Source organism: Calypte anna, chromosome Z (genome assembly GCF_003957555.1).
Source record: "Calypte anna isolate BGI_N300 chromosome Z, bCalAnn1_v1.p, whole genome shotgun sequence".
NCBI lineage: Eukaryota > Metazoa > Chordata > Aves > Apodiformes > Trochilidae > Calypte > Calypte anna.
The window spans coordinates 66,684,724-66,705,275 of record NC_044274.1 but is presented as its reverse complement, the minus strand read 5'-3'; the positions used below and the strand labels follow the sequence as shown (position 1 = coordinate 66,705,275).

The following is a 20,552-nucleotide window of genomic DNA, read 5'->3' as shown; positions in this document are numbered from 1 at the left end:
ATCTGTTACCTACGGGAAGCAAATACCTGTGATCTAGATGAATGCTGCAATGAGTACACGTGCATTAACTTAAAAACACTTTCTGGGCCACTTCTTTTATAACCTTAATAAAATGTAACAGTCATAGATCTCAAAACCAGCATTACGCCACAGACTTCTCAACACACTCCTACTTAAAAGAGAAGGTAACATTAAGGATAGAGAAAAGCAAATTACAGGTTGGATAGTGTGTCTCTAAATGGAGGAAAGTAGTAGTTTTCAGTGATGGTAACTTGTAAAATAAAATGTTTATTATTACCAGCTAACCAGCTTAATAACTGATGCCTCCTTATGTTTGAGAATCCCTGAAAAAGAGTCTCAGCATATGTAGGCATTACCAGATCTCCAGCTAATTGTAACTGATGATCACTGCAGAATCCAGGCTTACTTTTATATGCAGCATGAGAAACCAACATAAAATCAGGTTCATTGTGTTCATCATTGTGTTTAATTATTACAATCAGTCTCAGAAGAAAGCTATACTGAAGCTTCCACCCTCTACACAGGATTTAACTCTTTTTTTTTGCCCAGTAACTACCATAACTACAACAAAGCCTCTAACAAAACCACAATCATTAAGAACTATTGAAGCTCATAGTGCTATAGAAGTCAAGTGCTGCATCAAGCACAGCCTGCCTCTTCTACCACATAAAGGTACTTAATTACCAGCTCTCTCCTGCTCACCTCCCTCCAGTATCCCCATGCCATATACCTACCCATAGGCTTCAGACCCCACAGGGAAAAAAAAAAAAAAAAAAAAAAAAAAAAAAAAAAAAAAAAAAAAAAAAAAGCAGCAAATTAAGGGTACTTCTGCCTGTGGAGTTCATCAGCAGTCATCAGCAATAAACAGGGACATTGATTACCAATGAGCAAAGGCTTCGTGAAAACCTTAAATGTTGTCAAATAAAAGCCAAAATCATTCTTGCTGAACGAGACAATTTATTTATCTAACCCAAAAGCTGCAGTTGCTGCTGCCACTGCAAATTTATTAGCTGAATGAGTGGCTCAAGATAAGTTACAGAAGTTTTAAGACACATAGGAGCCTTGCTTAAAGAGTGAGGTACTGATAGTTCAACATAATTTGTTCACAACAAAACTTTTACCAACAGCACTACAATATTATCATCAACACGAAAACAACTCAATCCTCACATCATGCCAGTTCCTAAAGATTTTCCTTTTGTTCATCCACAATAATTTGTTACTGCTTATCTGAACAGAAAACAGTATCACTCACAGCGCACAGAAACAATTGTCAACAACTACTGATTTTCAGCAGTGCTCCAACACAGCAGTAGTACCATCAGCAGCCGGACCCAGAGCTGAAGAATCCACTTGCTCAGCTGAACAAATGCTTCCCTCACACAGTGCTCACAGTGGCATCATTAGTTGGATCAGCATTTATTACTCAGCATTAGAAAATGAGTCATGCGAACATGATTATTTTATCAGTCTGAAAGATCATTCCTCAGAGGAAGTCAGTGTTCCCTCAGTATTCTCATCTCCTCTGATCTGCGTTATTAATAACTAGATATGATCATCAATCACAGCAGAAGACACAACAGACATAACAAATACAGCAGAAGACACTAACAACATCTCGTACTGGCAGTCAACTGGATCCTTTTCTGTGTTCTACTGATTTCTCAAAAACCCACTAATAACCCACTAATAATCAGTTCTCTGCCATTACAGCCTGCATTTCAATACAGACTGAGAATACTCCCCAGTTTATCCAGAAGCATGTCTTAATACATGCCTGTAAGGGTATGTTGTAAGTATTTCCACTGTACTCTGTATGCTAGAGTGAAATAAGTGGCGCAGAAGTATGCAAAAATCTCAAGAATGTATCAACCTCTAGAGGCTATTAATCCACCTAAGCAATCAAACACCCCATGCACGTCCCTACAACAGCACTATGCAGACAGCGGCAAACCGTACGCTAAAAAAAAAAAAAACAACCCGCAAGCTTTCTGCTTTTGTTTCATTGCCATTTTCCGTTTCCAAAGAGCGGCTTTTATTGACGTGGAGCCTCGAAAATCCTCAGCACAAAGTTCCTCACCACTTCTGAAGTAGTTAAGTACAGAAACCCTGCCTGAGGCCTGGAAGGAGCTCCAGCTCTCCAGTGCCAGCTGAGGGCACTATGCTCACCCAGCACAGGTACCTGTGCCACACCGGGCAGGACGGAGCCGGTCACCGCCGACAGGAGAGAGCTGAGGGCGGCAGGGCGGCTCTGACACCCCCCGATCAGCCCCGGGGGAGCAGAATCCGCTCAGAGCAGCGCCGGGACCCTCCGCGGGAATCCCCTCCCTGCCCGCCGCTGCCTCATCCCCGCCGCGATCACTCCCTCCCCCCCTCCCGGGGCCTTTCCGCGCAGCCCCGGCCCAGAGGCTCCGGCCGAGGGCAGCCGTCGCTCCGCACCTCAGCGGGCAGCTCCGGGCCTCTCGCCAAAGAAGGCGGCCCGAGAGGCCGCGGCTAACCGGCGGGAGGAGGCTGCCCGGCGGTTGGACACCCGTGACCTGTCCCTGTTTTCGTTTCCTTCGCTTCGTCCGGCGTCCCGGCCCCCACCGACAGCCCCGTACCCCCCCCCCCCCATCCTCACCCCGTGGCGGCGGGGACGGCACCGGCACCGCTGCCGCTCCCGGGCCCGTAGAGGGAACGCGGCGGGGATGAGGCGGCGGAGGGAGGACGTGGAGCGGCTGTCAGGCGGCGCGCGCCGGCTGTTCCCCGGGGGTGGCGCTCCTCCCCGCGCCAGCGGCTGCTGGGCGGTGGCAGCAGCGCCCCTCGTTTGTGTGCACGGCGCGCACGGCCCCGCCCCCTCAGTAAGCCCCGCCCCTCACAGGACACGCCTAGTTATCACGGGACACGCCCCTTTTCTCCCCCCGCGCCTGCGCAGACGGCAGGCGGGAGCTCCCCGCACGCGCGTCCCATGCGCCGCCGGCAGGGGGCGCCGCCGCTCCTCCTCCCCCCTCCCTTCCCGTCCTTTTGACGTCACTCCCGGCGGTGACGTCATTCTTACGCATTCAGCCGCGTCACTGTGTAACCAGGGAATGTCAGGGTGGGAAGGGACCTCGAGGCTCTGGTCCAACCCTTCTCATGTTCATATGAGATGTTGGCACCCCACCCAGCTGAGCCTCAAAACTTTCCCAAACTAGGGAATCTTCCCTGGGGAGGCCATTCCAATGTCCGACTGTCCTCATGGGGAATTATTCTCCTCTTGCATTCAAATGGAATCCCCCCGGGTGCAACTTTCCCCCTTGCCCTTTGTCTTGTCCATGTGACAAGGGAGTGGAGTCAGGGAATGGGGTATCCAAAGCAGAGGGGTTCAGGTCACAGGGAGAACCTTTGTCTCCTTTGGAAAAGGCTGTAAAACTGATGGAATTGGGCTGTTTTGCCCCAAGCAAAAGTTACAGCACTGCTACAGTACTATTTTTTTTTTTTCATAGAATTGGCTGGGTTGGAAGGCACCTCAGAGATCATCGAGTCCAACCCTTGAACCACCGTTGCGGTTGCTAGACCATGGCACTGAGTGCCACATCCAGTCTCTTTTTAAATATCTCCAGGGATGGAGAAGCCACTAGTTCCCTGGGCAGCCCATTCCAATGCTTGATCACTCTCTCCGTAAAGAAATTCTTCCTAATATCCAACCTAAACCCCTGGCACAACTTAAGACCGTGCCCTCTTGTCTTGTTGAAAGTCGTCTGGCAAAAGAGCCCAACCCCCCCCTGGCTCCATCCTCCTTTCAGGGAGTTGTAGAGAGTGATGAGGTCTCCCCTGAGCCTCCTCTTCTCCAGGCTGAACACCTCCAGCTCCCTTAGCCTCTCCTCATAGGGTCCGTGCTCGAGTCCCTTCACCAGCCTGGTTGCCCTCCTTTGGACCTGCTCCAGGACCTCAATCTCCTTCCTGAACTGAGGGGCCCAGAACTGGACACAGTACTTGAGGTGTGGCCTCACCAGGGCTGAGTACTGGGGCAGAGTACAGGTGGTATCACCAAATGCACTGCCCTGCTTTGGGTCTCTGTGATGTAATCTTAGGCCAAAGATCCACAAAGCCTTTCTCTTTAAAAAACAAATTTATTCCAGTGGGTGGCTATATAGAGACCACTACAGTGTGGTCTGGCTTTCTGCGTGGATTTATTTCTTCGCCGTGCGTGGGCTCTGATGGCCAGGAATGTGACTTCCGAAGCATTTTCACAGGATTTCCACCTGTGTTTGGGCTGCGAACCGAAGAAGCCCCATTTTGAGAACAGAGGTTTGGGCAGCAGGCGGGCACAGGGCCCTGAGCTTCGTGTGGACGACTCCCCAGGGTGCCCTTTCCTTTATCCCGTTCCAAAACATCCTCTCTCATCTCCATGGCACGAGCTAGCATGTAACTAACCTTCCTCTGATGAGCCAGAGCCTCCTCTTTGTCGTTTACCTGAGTATTTATTCAAATGAGAAAGAAAAGAAAGTCATTCATAAACTAAGAACAAGGCACTGTGTGTCAATAGACACTGCTGCTTGCTACCCACAATGAATAGCTTGACAAAATACTGACCAAATCTATTAATATCTTCAGGATTTCGTGAGGGTTGTCCAGCCCTTCAACCTTCCTGCAGTCCCCATCTGATGAGAGCAGGCTGGAGAGTTTCTGCCCCAGGTTGGTTTTGCTGCCTTGTAAATTGAGGCGCCCTGAGGAAAACAAAAGTCCAGGAACTGGGGGATTGCTTCAGAAGAGAAGAACAATTTTGGGATAAAATGGGTGTGTGTAAAACTATTCTGAACAAATGTCTGAGAGGGCTGTGTGTGTAGCACTCTCCCATGGTATGTACACAATATAGCATATTATGTGCATGCAGCACCAGTCTTAGCATCCCTTTAAGCAGACCTTTCACCACTTATATGGGCAAACTGAAAATAATTTTTTTTTTCTGTGTGGAAAATACCCTTTGAGCCTCTAGCTAAATGGTAAAGCATAGTAGTTTGTTTTTAAACAGTAGTTAGGCTGAAAAACAATTATTTGACATAAGCTGTTTAAAAGTTTACATTATTTCAAAAGAAAGATTAACATACATTAGAATTACGAAACACATCTATCAGGATGTAAACTTGGCAACAATTGGTATAGGACAAGCAGATACTCAGGATGTATGTTATTTTAGTATTACACCCAAAGGATACTCAAATAATCTAAAAGACCAACCAAACTTCTAAGGCTGGTACCGCCAGGTTAATGGATTAACAGAATTATATCCTGAGATGTTGTTCCTAAATTCTGCTACGGTCTTCACCATGTCATAAGCACTGAAATACTTCTCTTTATCCTTTTTTCTTAAGGAAGAAAAGGATAATTAGAACTTTTTCTCCTTTATGTGTAACATGTTAAGGTGTAGTAATAAATAGCAGTGTAGATACACAGATGTTTTCTGAACTAAATGTGTTTTAAACCAAGAATGTTTTCAAGAGTGATAAAAAAACGCTATTTGTTATTTCACTGAAAGCTCAGTATATATATATTTTGTTTTTTGCATTTCTACTCATTCCCTAACCCTTACATAGTGTTAATTTGAAAAAAACCAAAAAAACAGCAGCACATCAAAATTATGATGGCATCGAGAATGTCAAGGCTACTCTTGCCAGTTGTTAGCTTTTTTGTGCTGTTTTCATAATAAACACCTTTAATACCCAGAATGGTATCGTCCTCCTGGATAAAATCCTATTCTTGCATCCTTTTACTCAGATAATACAGTTCATGAATGTGTAATGAAAAGTGGGTACACTGACAACCTAGACTGATATTTCCAATGTACTACAGTAATATTTATATATTCCACTTACACACAGACACCCTTACATTACACATGCAAAACTCCTGGCAGAAACTCTTCTACTACATGACACAGTATTTAACACATTTACAGTTTTGACATAATTTAATTCCTTTTCTCCTGGCTCTTGAGAAACCTGTCAGCAAGTAAACCACAACCATACATTTAGCACAGTTAGGAAGTCTGCTTGTTAGGAAGTGTACTTGTCAGCTAACTTGTTTTCTAGCCAACCACACCCAGCATGCCCAGTTACCATTGTCTTTCAGCCGTCTCCAGTTCATAAATTTTGTTTCCTTCTTCATCTTTATCACTTCTGCAAGCCTCAGGGCTTGGTCCTTCCTCTGCATTAGCTGCTGCTCAAATGCAATTCTGAAGGCATCTGCCATTACATAAGCTTCATCTTTACTCTTCTTCAGATTTTCAATCTGGTTTTAATTCAGAGAAAGTTTGAAGTATATGAAGCAACTTGCCAGCAATAGCAGGTTTAAAATGTGTATTTAGGAGACAGAGTGAAGCCATGAACACAGGCAACTTTTAGGCAAATGTAATCAAGGAAGTTGCAGAAACCAAAGAAAGTGCTTTCTTTCCACATTAAGAAATACATTTTGAAATGTGTGCTGGAGTCCTTACCCTTTCTCTTCTACCCATATTCACAGACAAGCTGCCAGCAGTGCCCACTTCTCTCTGAACATGCAGAAAGAGCTTGAAGAGGGCATTACCATCCCATGCCAGCTGGGCCAGGAGCAAAAGGAGTATAAGTTGGGTACCTGTGTCAGGGATAATAACTTTGGTACAAAAGGGACAGGTCTGTACATATTTTCAAAACCAGGAAGTCAGCTGGAACTTCTGCAGTGGAAAGATGAGGGTGGTAACCACGCTTGTAGAGTAAAATACCAATTAGGGGAAAAAATTCTAAAATCATAGAATTTCATTAATTTAGAAAACGTAAGCTCTTGAAAATTATGTTACCAGAGTGGGACATAAATATATAGTTTTCAGTAAGGTCAGCTTCCTGACCTAGCTGGGTGAGCAGGCTTGCAAGTGCTGAGATGAGTGCAAGAGAGGGGTGGAATGAAGTGCCAAGGAAGGAAGGGAAAGGGTCAGGAGCAGCCTACACTGGCGCTGTGTACACATTTACAGAGTGCATACTTAGACTGGTTTTATTTAGATTAAGAAAAAACAGGCAGAAGATAAAAGAATGTGGAAGAATTGATTTGTTTTTTTTCAACTAGTGAAGCTGATTGATATAATAATTACAATTTTATATCAGCAGAAGTAAGGGTATTACAAGCATTACAAACAAACTTCACATTAATTCTAAGATGCATTTCTGTTTTAAAACACAGTAGTTTGTATAAGCTGCAGTGGAGTGTTTCTGGCTTTATTTGGTACAGCACAAACACCCCTTTGCTTGTTCATGTCTAAGCCAAGCAGCATTACCTCTTGCTTGAGATGAAGAAGTTGCTTTCGAGTTACTGCTGCCATTTTAGCACAGGGACAAGGCTGCCCCCCAGAAGCACTGCAGGTACAGGCTCCAAGAACTGCCAGCTTAAAATAAAATCCAAAAGAAACCACCAGTTAAATATCTAACTGCATACACAACAGAATGCTAGAGATGCCAGATGACCTTAAACTACAAAGGGAGTGTGAGAGAGTCAGGGAAAGCAAGCTGCAAGAAATGTAGATGTGATTGCTTGTATGTCTCACGGCACACGGGGAACATATTTTCCATTAATATAACCTAAAGGCAAAAATTGTCAGCCTGTGTCTACTTCTCCCTTCAGACCTCATTAGAATGTATATATTTATTTATTTCTTTGTCAATAAAGTTAAAGATTAGGATTTAAGGTGGTAGGAATCAAGAAATAAGCATGCTGGATTGTGAAAAACAGCCTGATGTTCCTTCTCTCTAGTCTTTCTTTGCAAGATAGACCAAAAATTAACAAACGGATTAGCAGGCACACAAGGGCTTATTCTGATGAGCTAAAAATGGGTCCAAAGAAACAGTTAAATAATCAGTAAGCAAAATTTATCCATATATTTTCTATATAAACACATCTCTGAACCAACCATTTTGAAAAACATACAGATCATACTTACTTCAAGACCTGTGAAATCTGAAATGTCACCTTTATTTAAAGACATGTTTTCCTGAAACATCTTCTGTTGTTCCACATCTAGCATCGCAAGAAATTCCAAGCACTGCTGATTCAGGACTATGAAATAAAATCAGGAAAGTTATTAAAATGTCTGCTGATCTGACTTATTCATTTCTGGATCTAATTGCACACAAATTAAAGAGTTCTGTAGTTTAGGCGTCAGTTTGGGAATATGTTGAGACTATATCAATATAGAATCTCTTATTTCAGTTATCTTCCTTCTGTGTTTTCCCAGAGGTAACTTTATGTGTGGGTTTTTTTGTTTGTTTTGGGTTGGTTTTGGTTTTTGTTGGTTTTTTTTCCCCAGCACAAGTGACAATGTGAGAAGAAAAACAAAAAAGCAAACACAAAGAGTATTTCTAAATATCCACTAGTATCAGCTGCCAGTAATGAGACTTATCCTGACAGAAAACTTCTTTTGTAGCCTAATCCTGAATTATGCCTGTGAAACAGTGTGTGAAGAAGAGTTGTTGGTGACTTACTTGTGTTTTCAGCTCTCAGAGTTTTAACTTCTTCTGTTCTCAGTTTCAGTGCTTCCTTAAGAGCTGTATTTTCACAATATATCCTGCAGAAGTTAGAAAGAGGCTGCATTATCTTTGAAAGAAATTTAGATAGGGAACTAGAATGAAAAAAAACCCAACAAAACACAGTAGGTTGTTAAAACATTGTACCTACTATTTCTGCAAATAAAACTTAGGATTATGTAAAAGATTTAAGACAAAAAATCAAAACTAAAAAGATCTGAGTAGTCAGTTTCATAAGATACTACCCATGCAGTATTATAGAAGTAGCTTCCTCACCTGCAAAATTTTATATGGAAAAAATTGGAAAATTTTTCCTGAATGATATCTGTACCAATGATATGCACTGTGTTGTTAGATCCAAACCTGCTAGCTGGGTGGGGCAATAAACAACCTAAAACTACTCCTCAGTAACTAAGAAAGTTGTGTGTGTAGGCTTCTTCTGTCACTGAACCAAGGGTAAGAAAGCAGGCTGGCTCCTGAGGAGTTACTCCTGATTTCCCATATTAAGGGAGCATACCCAGCAATATCTGCATTCACAGACTCTTGGCTTTGCAACCCAGGCAGCAAGCACTGCTCAAACAGGCTCACCTTGTTCATGAAACCACACCCTCCACAAACAATTTAAACACGTCCAGGTACGTTCAAGTGAATGTTAAACACAGGGAAAAAAAAATTAAAATCATTCACGTGTTGGTAGAGAGTGACAACAGGTTCAGGTTTTAAGAGGGGATGAGTTTAAGTGCAGCATTGCCATTAGAAATATGAAGAAATTCATGACTGTGACTCTCTGAAGCACTTGCTAGAAATCTCACACTTCCTTGAAAGAACAAAATTGTTATTGGACATGTGACAACATGGCTCTGGTTTTGATTTTAAAAAGTAAACTTCCTGTAGTCTTAATACTGTTTTTAAAAACAGGTGTTGTACTTTCAAGCATGGCATCCTGAGAACCTACAATGTACATTTGTAATGCATTTTTCTGTGATTCATTTAAGTGAATTGGTGAGGCCACACCTCGAATACTGTGTCCAGTTCTGGGCCCCTCAGTTCAGGAAGGATATCGAGGTCCTGGAGCAGGTCCAAAGGAGGGCAACCAGGCTGGTGAAGGGACTCGAGCACAGATCCTATGAGGAGAGGCTGAGGGAGCTGGGGCTGTTCAGCCTAAAGAAGAGGAGGCTCAGGGGAGACCTCATCACTCTCTACAACTCCCTGAAAGGAGGTTGGAGCCAGGGGGGGGTTGGTCTCTTTTCCCAGATGACTTTCAACAAGACAAGAGGGCATGGTCTCAAGTTGTGCCAGGGGAAGTTTAGGTTCGATATTAGAAAGAATTTCTTTACAGAGAGGGTGATCAGACATTGGAATGGGCTGCCCAGGGAACTAGTGGATTCTCCATCCCTGGAGATATTTCAAAAGAGACTGGATGTGGCACTCAGTGCCATGGGCTGGGAACTGCAGCCGTAGTGGATCAAGGGTTGGACTTGATGATTTCTGAGGTCCCTTCCAACCCAGCCCAATTGAAAAAAAAAAAAAAAAAAAAAAAAAAGTGATTCCTTCATTAATAGAAGAGTGGCAATCTGAAGTCCTAAATGCAACACAAGTTTTTGGTGCATCTCTTCAGCTATCAGTAAATGAAGAGTACTGTAAATTCATAGTTTTATTTAAACCTAAATAGTAACACAAATTATTTCACTTGAATAAACAAATGGAAATACGTATTCTTCTCATCCTGCTGTCCTAGATATCAGAAAATCTTTCTGCAAAGCTGACTGACCTCCTGCCTGGAAGTTTTCTGAAACTGTATCTCCAGTCCTTAACTGGACTTAACACTTACGTTTGTTGCTCCAAACCACCTGGCTACACTTCCCATCTCCGAAGTCAGGAGGTATTTTCAAGGGGTAACCCTTGCCAAGTCTAAGTTAACAGGTGAGCAAGATACAGTATCTTAATAAAACTCTTCTCAGAATTTTATAGCTTGTAAGCTTTTGGCTATTTTTTTATCCTAGCTTTGAAAGTTTTTAATGGTTACTTTGATGGGTAGAATTCAGCAACATCTTTTCTACACTTAAATAAGTGAGCCTGCTGGTCACATTTTTCCAAGCCTGTTACTGAATTATTAGTTTAGTGCCTCTGGCACCTTCTGCTCGTCTAACCACACCTGCTGTCTGTCCAGAGCAAGTCTTATTTAAACAAAGAACCAGTTGATCAGCCTCTCTCAAAAGCGTTCCATTTTACCTGTACGTATGCTCAAACCTACAATGCAAGAAAATAAGCAATGATTAACCAGCAAATGATATTTCCACATGCACACACATACATTATTTTCTACGCCTCATTTACGTTCAAAGTAAATAAGGGCAGTCTGGCTCCAGCTGGCTAAGACAACAATGTAACAGGATAAAAATGAAAATTCAGCCTAGAAAAGCTAGCCTATATACACACTGCAGAACTGAGGCTTACTTAAGTAGCATTAAAATGAAATAAATCTTCCCATATTTGGAAGAAAATCAGGAAAACACAAAAACTCCAGAGAACTCTCTGAAGCAAACTTGGAACCTAAGAAGGATGACATACAGCATTCAATGCAATTAGAAAAAAATCTCCAAAGACACACAGTGTAAGTCCAATACCTGTCGTATTTTTCTGTCCACTTGTCTTCTATGTTTTTAAATCTATCCTGATCAAATTCTATTTCCCATTGCAAAATATTTATTTCCTGTGGAGACAAAGCAGAACAGCAGCTGCTCATTGCAAGCTTCGTAGTAAAAGGAAGAAGAAGAACTGCTGGTGATGAATTTGGCACTGGCATGGATCATTCTGGTGACCAACAGTGATGACAATCTATGATACTGTTGAAAGTGTATTTGCTGCCAGACACCAAACATTTTCTGCATCACTGATCTGTGGATTTTAGTCTGTGTTGCATGAACTACTGCTTGAGGAGGCCTCTGACAAAAACAAACTCATGCTGTCACATTTTCCAGTCCTCTTACTGCTTTGTGGAAAGGCCACACAGGAAGAGAAACAAAGGATAAACTCAGTCTGACAGGTAGTCCAGTGACACCCTCCTCCTTCCCACCTTCCTTATGAAAACTGCACACCCATTCCTTGAACACATTGGGAAGAGTCAGCTTGGTCACTAAGAAATAGTGAAACTCACAACAAAGACCAATTGAAAGTACAGAGAGAACTCTAATAACTTTCAGGTTTTATTTGAACACACTAATGGCATGAAAATATTTAGATCAAAACAGTGATACATGAACATTTTCCCTTTCTGCTAAAAAGGAGTAAGAATACTTCAAAGAAAAAATAATGTATCTGATAGTAGGTTTGTACTCATTTAAATAAAGTTTGATAACTCCTTAATAGAAACAGACTTCGCTAGTTTTGCACAGATGTGAAGGCAAAATGAATCCTTACCTTTTCTAAAGTTCTCTTTTCTTCCTCAGTTTTTTTGAGCATTGCTTTTGTGTGATTCGTGGCTTTATTAAATACTGCCTGCAAAAAAAACCCCCAAAACCCAAATAACCAAAACACGAAACACAACTGTCAACTACTGTAATTAAATCTATTTATTTTGGTCTCAGCCAAATTTTCAGTTTTATATCAAGATAAGTACACATTCTTGGTTAAACAGAAGGGTGCAGAATTATGAACACCAGCAACATTCTTGCAAGTCCTAGTGGGTCCTAATTAAAAGTCAATAAATAGCTATATTACATGGCAAACTCTATTTTAATCCCATAGTCTTTCCTACTGAAAAATGTAGTGTCATTTAAAACAAAATCATGTCTTCTCTAGGGCTTGTCCACAAAATCAGCTATTAAAAAACTTGGTTTCTTAAGAGTTATACTTATTACTTTGAGTAATACAGTTTTACAGTAAGAGTTATACAGTTATACTTTGATCCATATGTAACTTACTACGAATGTCTGAAACTGCAGAACTACAAACGGGTTGTGCAAGTAGGCAACAGGAATTGATTTCCACATAATTCAGGGTGATAGTGAATACAACTATTACAAACTGCAAACAAGGGGCTAACATTTAATGCCTACAGCCTTCTAACACAAAGATGGAGGCATCAACTGCTTTGCAGTAAAACTTGAAGAGTTGGCAAAACCTGTAACTTAAAAGCCAGAAAGAATACCTTATTCTTTAAGTTAAACAGGTAAATTCTCAAGGATCCTCAAAGATAAAATTATGATAATTTGCTACAGTATGGAACTCTTCTTAAGTAACTGCAATGGTCCCATGCATTTCTACTAAACTGTGGAAGCCAACACCTGCAGACTCGATGCTTTAAATTATAGCCCTGGGAAGAACTGAAGCTTTCACAAATTTGGATAAGGAATGGCAGAAAGATTTATTCTGTTTTCTTTTCTTAACCACTAGGAAATGAAATTATTTCTGAACAACTCATACCATGCTCTGCAGAATTCGTAGGGCTTCATCTTTTCCTTCAAGCTGTCTTTGAGATGCTTCCAGCTCAACTTTCAAAATTTCAACTTCCTGGAGCAAAATAAAATAGGTACACTGAGTAAAAGCCAAGCTAATCCTGTTAAACCTTGACTGTAACAGCACTGTGAATTTTCTCTCCTAAAAAAACAACCTTTTCCTATGATTCTCCTGTTTCAAGACTGTAGGATTCTCTTCTGACTAATAGCTTGCTTGTGATGCAGCTTGCATGTTAGCACAAAATCCTTAAAGGAAAATACATCTTAATTTTTTTTTTCTGTACTCTTCCAGTGTATTTGGAAAGTAAACCACTAAATACTGCAGTTCTGCCTTGTTAAAGAAGTTGGCCTGGAGCTTTAAAATAAGTAATCAAATAAGTAATCAAAACAGAACACTTGCAACATATAAAAAATACACTGTAAATGTTAAAAATATATACTAAAATATGTTCATATTAATATGATGTCCTATAAATATATTACTTGCAATATCCACACTCTGTAGCACAAATACTGTTAGGACTGTTAGATTAAAATCAGCTTTTGTCCAGAGGAAAACATCAACAAAACCAATTCCTGCTCCAGGTCCTGACACCAACCACATCTCAATGCAATATTCCTGCCCTGACAGGAAGGCAGCTATTGAATTTCCACAAGTTGAAAGAAAATTTACTGCTACTTATACTTATCTTTCCTTAATCCAGATGTAGGTCACTCAGTTCACAGAATTGTCATGGTTGGAAAAGACCCCTGTGATCATCAGATCCAAATGTCAACTCAGAAAAAAGCACCATACTCACTAGAGCATGGCCTGAAGTGAAGTTGCTCACTGTTCCTCCGGTTCTATTAATTCAGTCATTGCTACTGAAACTATCTGGGAGCAGGGACAATTTATCAGTCTTGTCTAATTGAAAATTAGTAAGGATCCTTGACATTTTAAGTTGCTGCTCACTGAAGGTTCTTCATGGTAAGACAGCTTGGAAATGACCTAGCATGGGCCTTCCTGAGGTTAAAGAACACAGAGCAGATGAAGTGTATTTTTTTCACAGCTGAGATCAACCTGTGCCTTCTGCCTGGACTGATGCCAACACATCAACACCTTTAACCACAGCAAATTAACATTTAGGAGTTAATTACATTTCAACAAAAATGCAAGTTAAAATCCCAAAGACTATTCCACTCACATTGCAGATTTTCAGGACCAAAGGTTAATAATTAAAAAAAAAAAACAACCTGCCAGAAGAGGAGGAAAATCTTTTTACTAAACCCTGTATCTGTACTACTCCCCTCCCACACCCAAAACAAGCAAACAAACAACAACAAAAAAACCAGCAAAAACCCCCAAACAAAAAACCCAAAGCCAAGCAAACAAAACAAAACACAAACAAAACCCAAAAACAACCACACACATAAAAACCAAACAAAAAACCCCCACACCCCACCAGACTACGAATTGGATCTCATTACTGTGATTTCCTGACAGCTTTCCTGACAGATTTAATGAGGCTTCCAGCTATCATGATAATTTCAAGAACCTGAATTCATCCAAGATTATGGGTATGACAAGAACTTCTTCTAAACTAATTCTGCATTTCACTTTGCTATCTTAGAAGGAAAAGCAGATTTTGAAAAGCAGAAGACTTGGCTCAGTTACTGACCTCTAGAGTCTCCTGTAGCTGTTGCTTTAGCTCTTCATTTGACACCTCAGTATTAGATTCTGTAGGATTTATGGGAGATCATAAATTATGAGATAGTATAACATTAACAAAAGAAAACATGAGAATATGCTTTACCCTGAAATGAGGTAACATGCAAAGGTGAATTTTCAGCTTTGTGGCTTTTCATTCTGGAGATAGTAAGCACTCAAGAAACACATAAATACTAAACTCAAACACATTGATTCACAGTTAAAAAAGTGAAATAGGAAAAAAAGATCAGTGTAAAGACACCTCAAACTGGGACAATGATTTTAGAATTTCCTTTAAAAAAAAACAAAAAGCCACAAATAAACAAACAAAAACCACAACCAAAGCCCCCCAAAATTGCTATATTAATGAAAAAATAATCTCTTCTTTGAAGTTATTTTAAGATTGTCATTTTTTAACCATCAGACTCAGCACAGCAGTGGCCAGCACTCTTTAGAATAGGGACAGTTTTCAAGAGATGGAGATAAAGTGTCATGGTGGAGTATTCCACAAAATCCAGTATTTCTCAAAACATGCTGTTACTACTGGTACCTTTTCCTGAAACTGAGCATTACTGAGATATATGAAGGGGCAACCTCCCATGAGACCAAGGCCAGGTTCATGTGGACTTCAGCCTTGTTTTAATGAATACTGGTGAGTGAAAGACTGAGATCTAAGGCAAGCATCATATAAACCAGCAGAAGGACAGTGGAAACCAGAAGGAATTATGCTGCTCTGTTAACATCTTCCCACTGAAGGTGTTGAAACCATTGATGTATAATTATATGGCTTGTCTCCCTGCAGTGTGTGCAGAGGATAAGCAGGGATTTGTTCTGAAGGAGAGAAATAAGTAAGTTGTATCAGTCAAGATCTGAAAAATGGCTAAAAATGTAAGGGACAGCAGCTAAACTGTAATGAACTGCACTGTCTGAATTTTATTTTTACAGTAGTGCTGTCTTCACAAGAAATGGAATGCCACAGGGAGAAGAGACATATGCAGGTTCTAAAAAACAACTTCAGGTTGGTTAACTTAAGGTTAACCAACTTAACTTTGGAGGTTAACTTTGATGCCAGCTGACAAAGTTCAATTAAATAACAAGCACATTTTGGAATACATATATAGGTATATCTAATAGCCGTTCGCTTGAGATACAGCCTCTGGGAAGACATACATGAATGATAAAGCCAAGCAATTCCATTCATGTATGTGCTCAGAGAAAACCAATTCTGTCTCCCACCACAGGATGCTCTTTCGTAAATTGTGTACTTTCAAATACACAACTAAACAGTGTAAAAACGGTGGTTTTAGCCTAAGAACGGACACAGCCTTGTTGATTGAAAAGCAGTTCTGCTGCTAACGTTTTGGGGGGGGAGGATCCGGGAACAGAGACATCACTGAGCATCTCCTTTTGCCACACTGGCACCAGACTTGCAGGCTGCACCCACCCCGTGAGGCTCCGTGAGGTCCCAGCAGGCAGCAAGGCACCTGCACTCCTCGGAGTCCTTCAGAGATTTCCAAGTGTCTCAGCAAAACAGTTTGAATTCAGCTTGACGATACCCCGTGGAACAGCTCAACTGCTCAAGTTTTGTTAAAAAAAGAAAAGAAAAATCATAGCGAATAATTAACTTCTAAATTACTCTTACCGCAGCTGCTCTGTCGGGTGGAAGAAGTAAGAGGCTTTTTGGGTGATCTCTCGTAAAAACTGTTTCGTTTTGATCCAGGAAGGGCTGCAGGATCACTTTCTTCCCCTTTCTTTGCTGACCAGAGAGAACTGCAAACTTTTCCAGATCCCTTCCTAGGTCTACATGGAGAGAAGTTTTGGACATTTTCTCCTTCATAAACACCTCCAGGTTTTCTCCCAAGTCCGTTTCCCAGGTCTCCGCAGGTCATATCATCCTCTTCTGCTTCCTCCATCTCCTCCTCCCGGTTTTTATTTTTATTTTTATTTTCTGATTGAGGGCACCTCGCTTACTGACGATACGAACGGTGCTTGCCCCAAAGTAATAGATATTTTAGCTAGAAAAACAGACAAAACCCCATCACTAGAGCAGCAAAACAACGTGAAGTGAAAAATCGGAACCGGTCGGTGCGTGCCCGCTCCCAGGATGGGTTCGCGCTGCCAGAAGGCACCGGGCAGGTCCGGGTGGAAGCAGCCGGGACACCCCCGCCACGTCCCCACCGTCCCGCCCAACCCCTCACGGTCCCCGCCCGGAACCCGGAGCCCCCGGCCCACCTGCCGGTACCGCCCCGGGGCGGGCTGGAGCCGAGTCCGGGCGGGGGTAGCGGCACATCCCGGTGCCGGCAACAGGAACGCGGTTCCGGAGTGCACAGAGCAGCCCCTGGCAGCGTTGCTGTTCCTGTATTTTTTTTTTCCTGTTTGTTTTGTTTGGGTTTTTTGTGTGTGTTTTGCTTTGCTTTTTGGCTTCTTTTTTATTAGAGGTTCGTATTGTGGCCTTGGCCTCAGCCGCAGTGACAGAATTGCCGAGCAGCTGCATGAAGTTGTTGTTAAAGGACAAAACGTGGTCGCTAAGAGCGTCCCTGAGCTGTCCAAAGATCCCTCACCCTCCCTCCGCCTGGTTCGCCGTCAGGAGCAGCTGTATGGACACACACAACACATGGACGTGTCCCTGCCAGTCCGCAGCTTGCCGGAAAATCCCCAGGATTTTCACCACTGTGGTTCGTACAAGGGTGGAGTTGCAGTTGGGAGTGATTATCCCTCTGCAAGTGTCACTAAAAGCCTGTGCCACACTTAGAATTAAAAAAAAAACCACAACAAAACAACTTGAATATGCAACCATAATAATTTTTACAACAAAGATGTTCATGCAAATAAAGATTTACTTTCTGGACTTGTGGATAAAGTTTATTACGAATTTTTACAGGCTCACAAGGCAGCTTTTCAGCACAGAAAGGTTATCTCCACCCTCCTGGCACCGAAGCTTTACCACCAATTACAAGAGGTGGCTGCCAGAACTTTCAGTGTAACCAGATGGCTGCAGACTCATTGTGCTGCCAAATGATAAATTTCCTTGAGGCACAATAAATATGTTCTGTGATTGGGGTGGGTGATGGAGAACTGAGAGGAAAAAAAAGTCATCTTATTGCTTAATATTCCACTCCAGTGCAGATACAGCTCATGTTTCCTTACACTGTAATTCCCAGAGTTCTGTGTGATCATTCTGGAAGATCTCTCTTAACATATCACTTCTGTCCAAAATAAAGCACTTCCTTCAATTGTATCATACACCCCTTGCTCTACATCAGCCTCCACACATTCAGGATTTTTAGTTTTCTTGGGGGGAGGGAAAAATAAGGTTTGGCTGTAATTGCCAGCTCCAAAACACTCTAAATTATTGACTAGCTCCTGCTACTGAGAGTGATTGTGTCATTTTCATCCCCTCATTCACTGCTGAATTGTCATTTGTGTTGGTTCTGTTTGTTGATCCCACAATGCTCCAGAGGCTGTTCCAAAGTTTTCACCCTGGCTATTCCAAACTGTCTTCTACTCCCCAACCATATCAATTACAATAAAAATATTTTTAATTTATCATACAAGAACTATGAATGTCCTTTATTTAACCCTCCCTGGAAGCAATCCAGCAGAGCTACTTTTCCACCAAGTTATCAGTTGTTGTCCTTCATCCACTGCTCAATCCATTGTGTAATCTGATCCAAATTTCTCTCCAGGTCCTCTGGAGTGTTGCTGGGCAACTGGTGCACTATTTCTTCTCTGTATGACAACATTGCTTCCTCATACAGCATCTGGAAGATTTCACACTGAATGTTGTCTTGCAGCTTTTTACCTTTGTAGCCCCTGGGAAACAAGAACAACACTGAGACACAGCCTTAAGATACACAGACAAAGGATTCTGAGACATCAATCAGTGATTGATGTACTCACACCTCGAGTCCTGTGTCCAGTTCTGGGCCCCTCAGTTTAGGAAGGAGATTGAGGTCCTGGAGCAGGTCCAAAGGAGGGCAACCAGGCTGGTGAAAGGACTCGAGCACAGACCCTATGAGGAGAGGCTGAGGGAGCTGGGGGTGTTCAGCCTGGAGAAGAGGTGGCTCAGGGGAGACCTCATCACTCTCTACAACTCCCTGAAAGGAGGTTGGAACCAGGTGGGGGTTGGTCTCTTTTCCCAGGCAACTCTCAGCAAGACAAGAGGGCAGGGTCTTAAGTTGTGCCAGGGGAGGTTAAGGTTGGAGATTAGAAAGAATTTCTTTATGGAGAGGGTGATCAGACATTGGAATGGGCTGCCCAGGGAAGTAGTGGATTCTCCGTGTCTGGAGATATTTAAAAAGAGACTGGATGTGGCACTGAGTGCCATGGGCTGGAAACCATGGGGGGAGTGGATCAAGGGTTGGATTTGATGATCTCTGAGGTCCCTTCCAACCCAGCCAATGCTATGATTCTATGAATTTATATCCTAAAAAAAAATGAATCTCTGGTGAAGTCACACAGCCATCCTTCCCTCCCTGTTTTCCCCAATGACATACCTGCTTTCAAGCCTGTCATACAGAAATGAATTTTCTGTACGAAGGACAAACACGATGTGAAACCACCTCTCAGGGAAAAAATCACAGCCATGGTAATCAACGATAACTCCACCCTCACTCATTTTATCTTCAAGTTCATCAATCACCTGGGATGGAAACAAAGGGTTTTTACACAAAGGGTTATCTGAAATCAGAGGGAAAACCAAAATACAAAAACAGTGGGTTCTGAAACTGAGCTCACCCTGTCTTCATCCAAGACTGGGCAATCATACTCCTCATCAAAACCTTCATACAGTTGTCCTGCAGCAAGAAGGATTTGTGGGAATTTGTGAAGCAACAGCAGGTATTAAAATTATTTATAGTTATGTTTATCTCAGGAGGATGCAAATGCAAGTCTCCAGAACAAGGACTGCTTTTACAAACCCATGTAAGTTTGTTGTATATTACTTAATACAAATTACTGTTACACCAATGCTTTAACTGAGGCCACCAAAAATACTTCTGTTAAAGCAAATTTATTGCCTTTCCACTTAGGATGTGACACATGCACTACAAGCACATAGTTACACGAAGCAAAACCATCTGAAGTGCCCTGTTCATACAGCCTACCTTCTTTTGCCATGTCACCCACATTAATATAGGTCATCCCAGCTCTTGATGCAAGTTCTTTTCCAAGTGTGGTCTTCCCAACACCTGGAGTACCTAAAAACACAACCCCATAGAAACAAACAAAAAACAAAGCCAAACAAACAACTGTAAGAGAACAGCACACAAGACCTCTGCAAGTAACTCTCCAAGGAGTCAAAAAGGAATTTTTTGTCAGTATTACGACGTTTCTAGAAGGAAGGGCAAAAAGTGGCACGACAATGAAGAACTATTTAGAGCAATGTTTAGACAGCAAACAAAAAACAAACGGAAGAAAACTTTTGCTTTGTGCAGAAAGTGCTATTCTAACCGGGACGACACAAAAGTAAAACCTCCATCATTTAGAAGCATTAACTAACATGGAGAAGCCACGCTTTCAGGCAGGGGACCCCAGCAACGCCTCCGTAGTCTCCTCACTCCCCAGATCACCCCGGCTGTGAGCAGCGCCGCAGCTCCCACATCACCTCCCCCTCTTCCCCCCGCAGGCCCAGCCTGGGTTTTCCCCGCACTCCCTTCCCGCAGCCCCGGCAGCCCCGCCGCTTCCCAGACAAGCGGCTCAGACACTACCGGGGGCTCCTCCCGCTCCGCACCCTGGGGGACCCGGCCCCCGGTCCCGGTCCCGCACCCGTCAGCAGAATGTTGGGCCGCCTCATGCCGCCCCTCCGACCCGCGGTCGCCTAGGAGACACGTGCGCGGGGGCCTCTCTCACTACTGCGCAAAGCGATGGCGTCACCCCCCC

General features: G+C 42.5%; 3 protein-coding genes across 5 annotated transcripts in view; all 3 read right to left on the bottom strand.

Annotated features, from left to right (window-relative positions):
• Positions 1 to 2,763, bottom strand: part of ZFYVE16 (zinc finger FYVE-type containing 16) — a 28,285-nt gene extending 25,522 nt beyond the window's left edge. The window contains exon 1 of the mRNA XM_030467243.1: positions 2,642 to 2,763. The gene's annotated coding sequence lies outside the window, so the exon portion shown is untranslated. The remainder of the gene's footprint in view (positions 1 to 2,641) is intronic.
• A 1,329-nt stretch (positions 2,764 to 4,092) lies between these two features.
• CCDC125 (coiled-coil domain containing 125) lies at positions 4,093 to 16,952 on the bottom strand. The gene is made up of 12 exons (XM_030467550.1): positions 16,905 to 16,952; positions 16,315 to 16,687; positions 14,644 to 14,702; positions 12,954 to 13,040; positions 11,949 to 12,026; positions 11,156 to 11,241; positions 8,487 to 8,569; positions 7,946 to 8,061; positions 7,286 to 7,393; positions 6,099 to 6,270; positions 4,576 to 4,709; positions 4,093 to 4,455 (listed from the first exon to the last, which is right to left on the bottom strand). The coding sequence occupies exons 2-12, from the start codon at positions 16,583 to 16,585 to the stop codon at positions 4,129 to 4,131; spliced, it is 1,521 nt and encodes a 506-aa protein (XP_030323410.1). The 5' UTR covers positions 16,586 to 16,687; positions 16,905 to 16,952; the 3' UTR covers positions 4,093 to 4,128.
• Positions 16,953 to 17,521: 569 nt separating this feature from the next.
• AK6 (adenylate kinase 6) lies at positions 17,522 to 20,516 on the bottom strand. Of its 3 annotated transcripts, none has more exons than XM_030467144.1 (5): positions 20,439 to 20,516; positions 19,778 to 19,870; positions 19,410 to 19,468; positions 19,169 to 19,314; positions 17,522 to 18,485 (listed from the first exon to the last, which is right to left on the bottom strand). In XM_030467144.1, the coding sequence occupies exons 1-5, from the start codon at positions 20,464 to 20,466 to the stop codon at positions 18,296 to 18,298; spliced, it is 516 nt and encodes a 171-aa protein (XP_030323004.1). In that variant the 5' UTR covers positions 20,467 to 20,516; the 3' UTR covers positions 17,522 to 18,295. The 3 variants fall into 3 exon arrangements, with proteins under 3 accessions (XP_030323004.1, XP_030323005.1, XP_030323006.1); XM_030467145.1 differs by having other exon boundaries at positions 20,381 to 20,470; XM_030467146.1 differs by lacking the exon at positions 19,778 to 19,870.
• Positions 20,517 to 20,552: the final 36 nt, after the last annotated feature.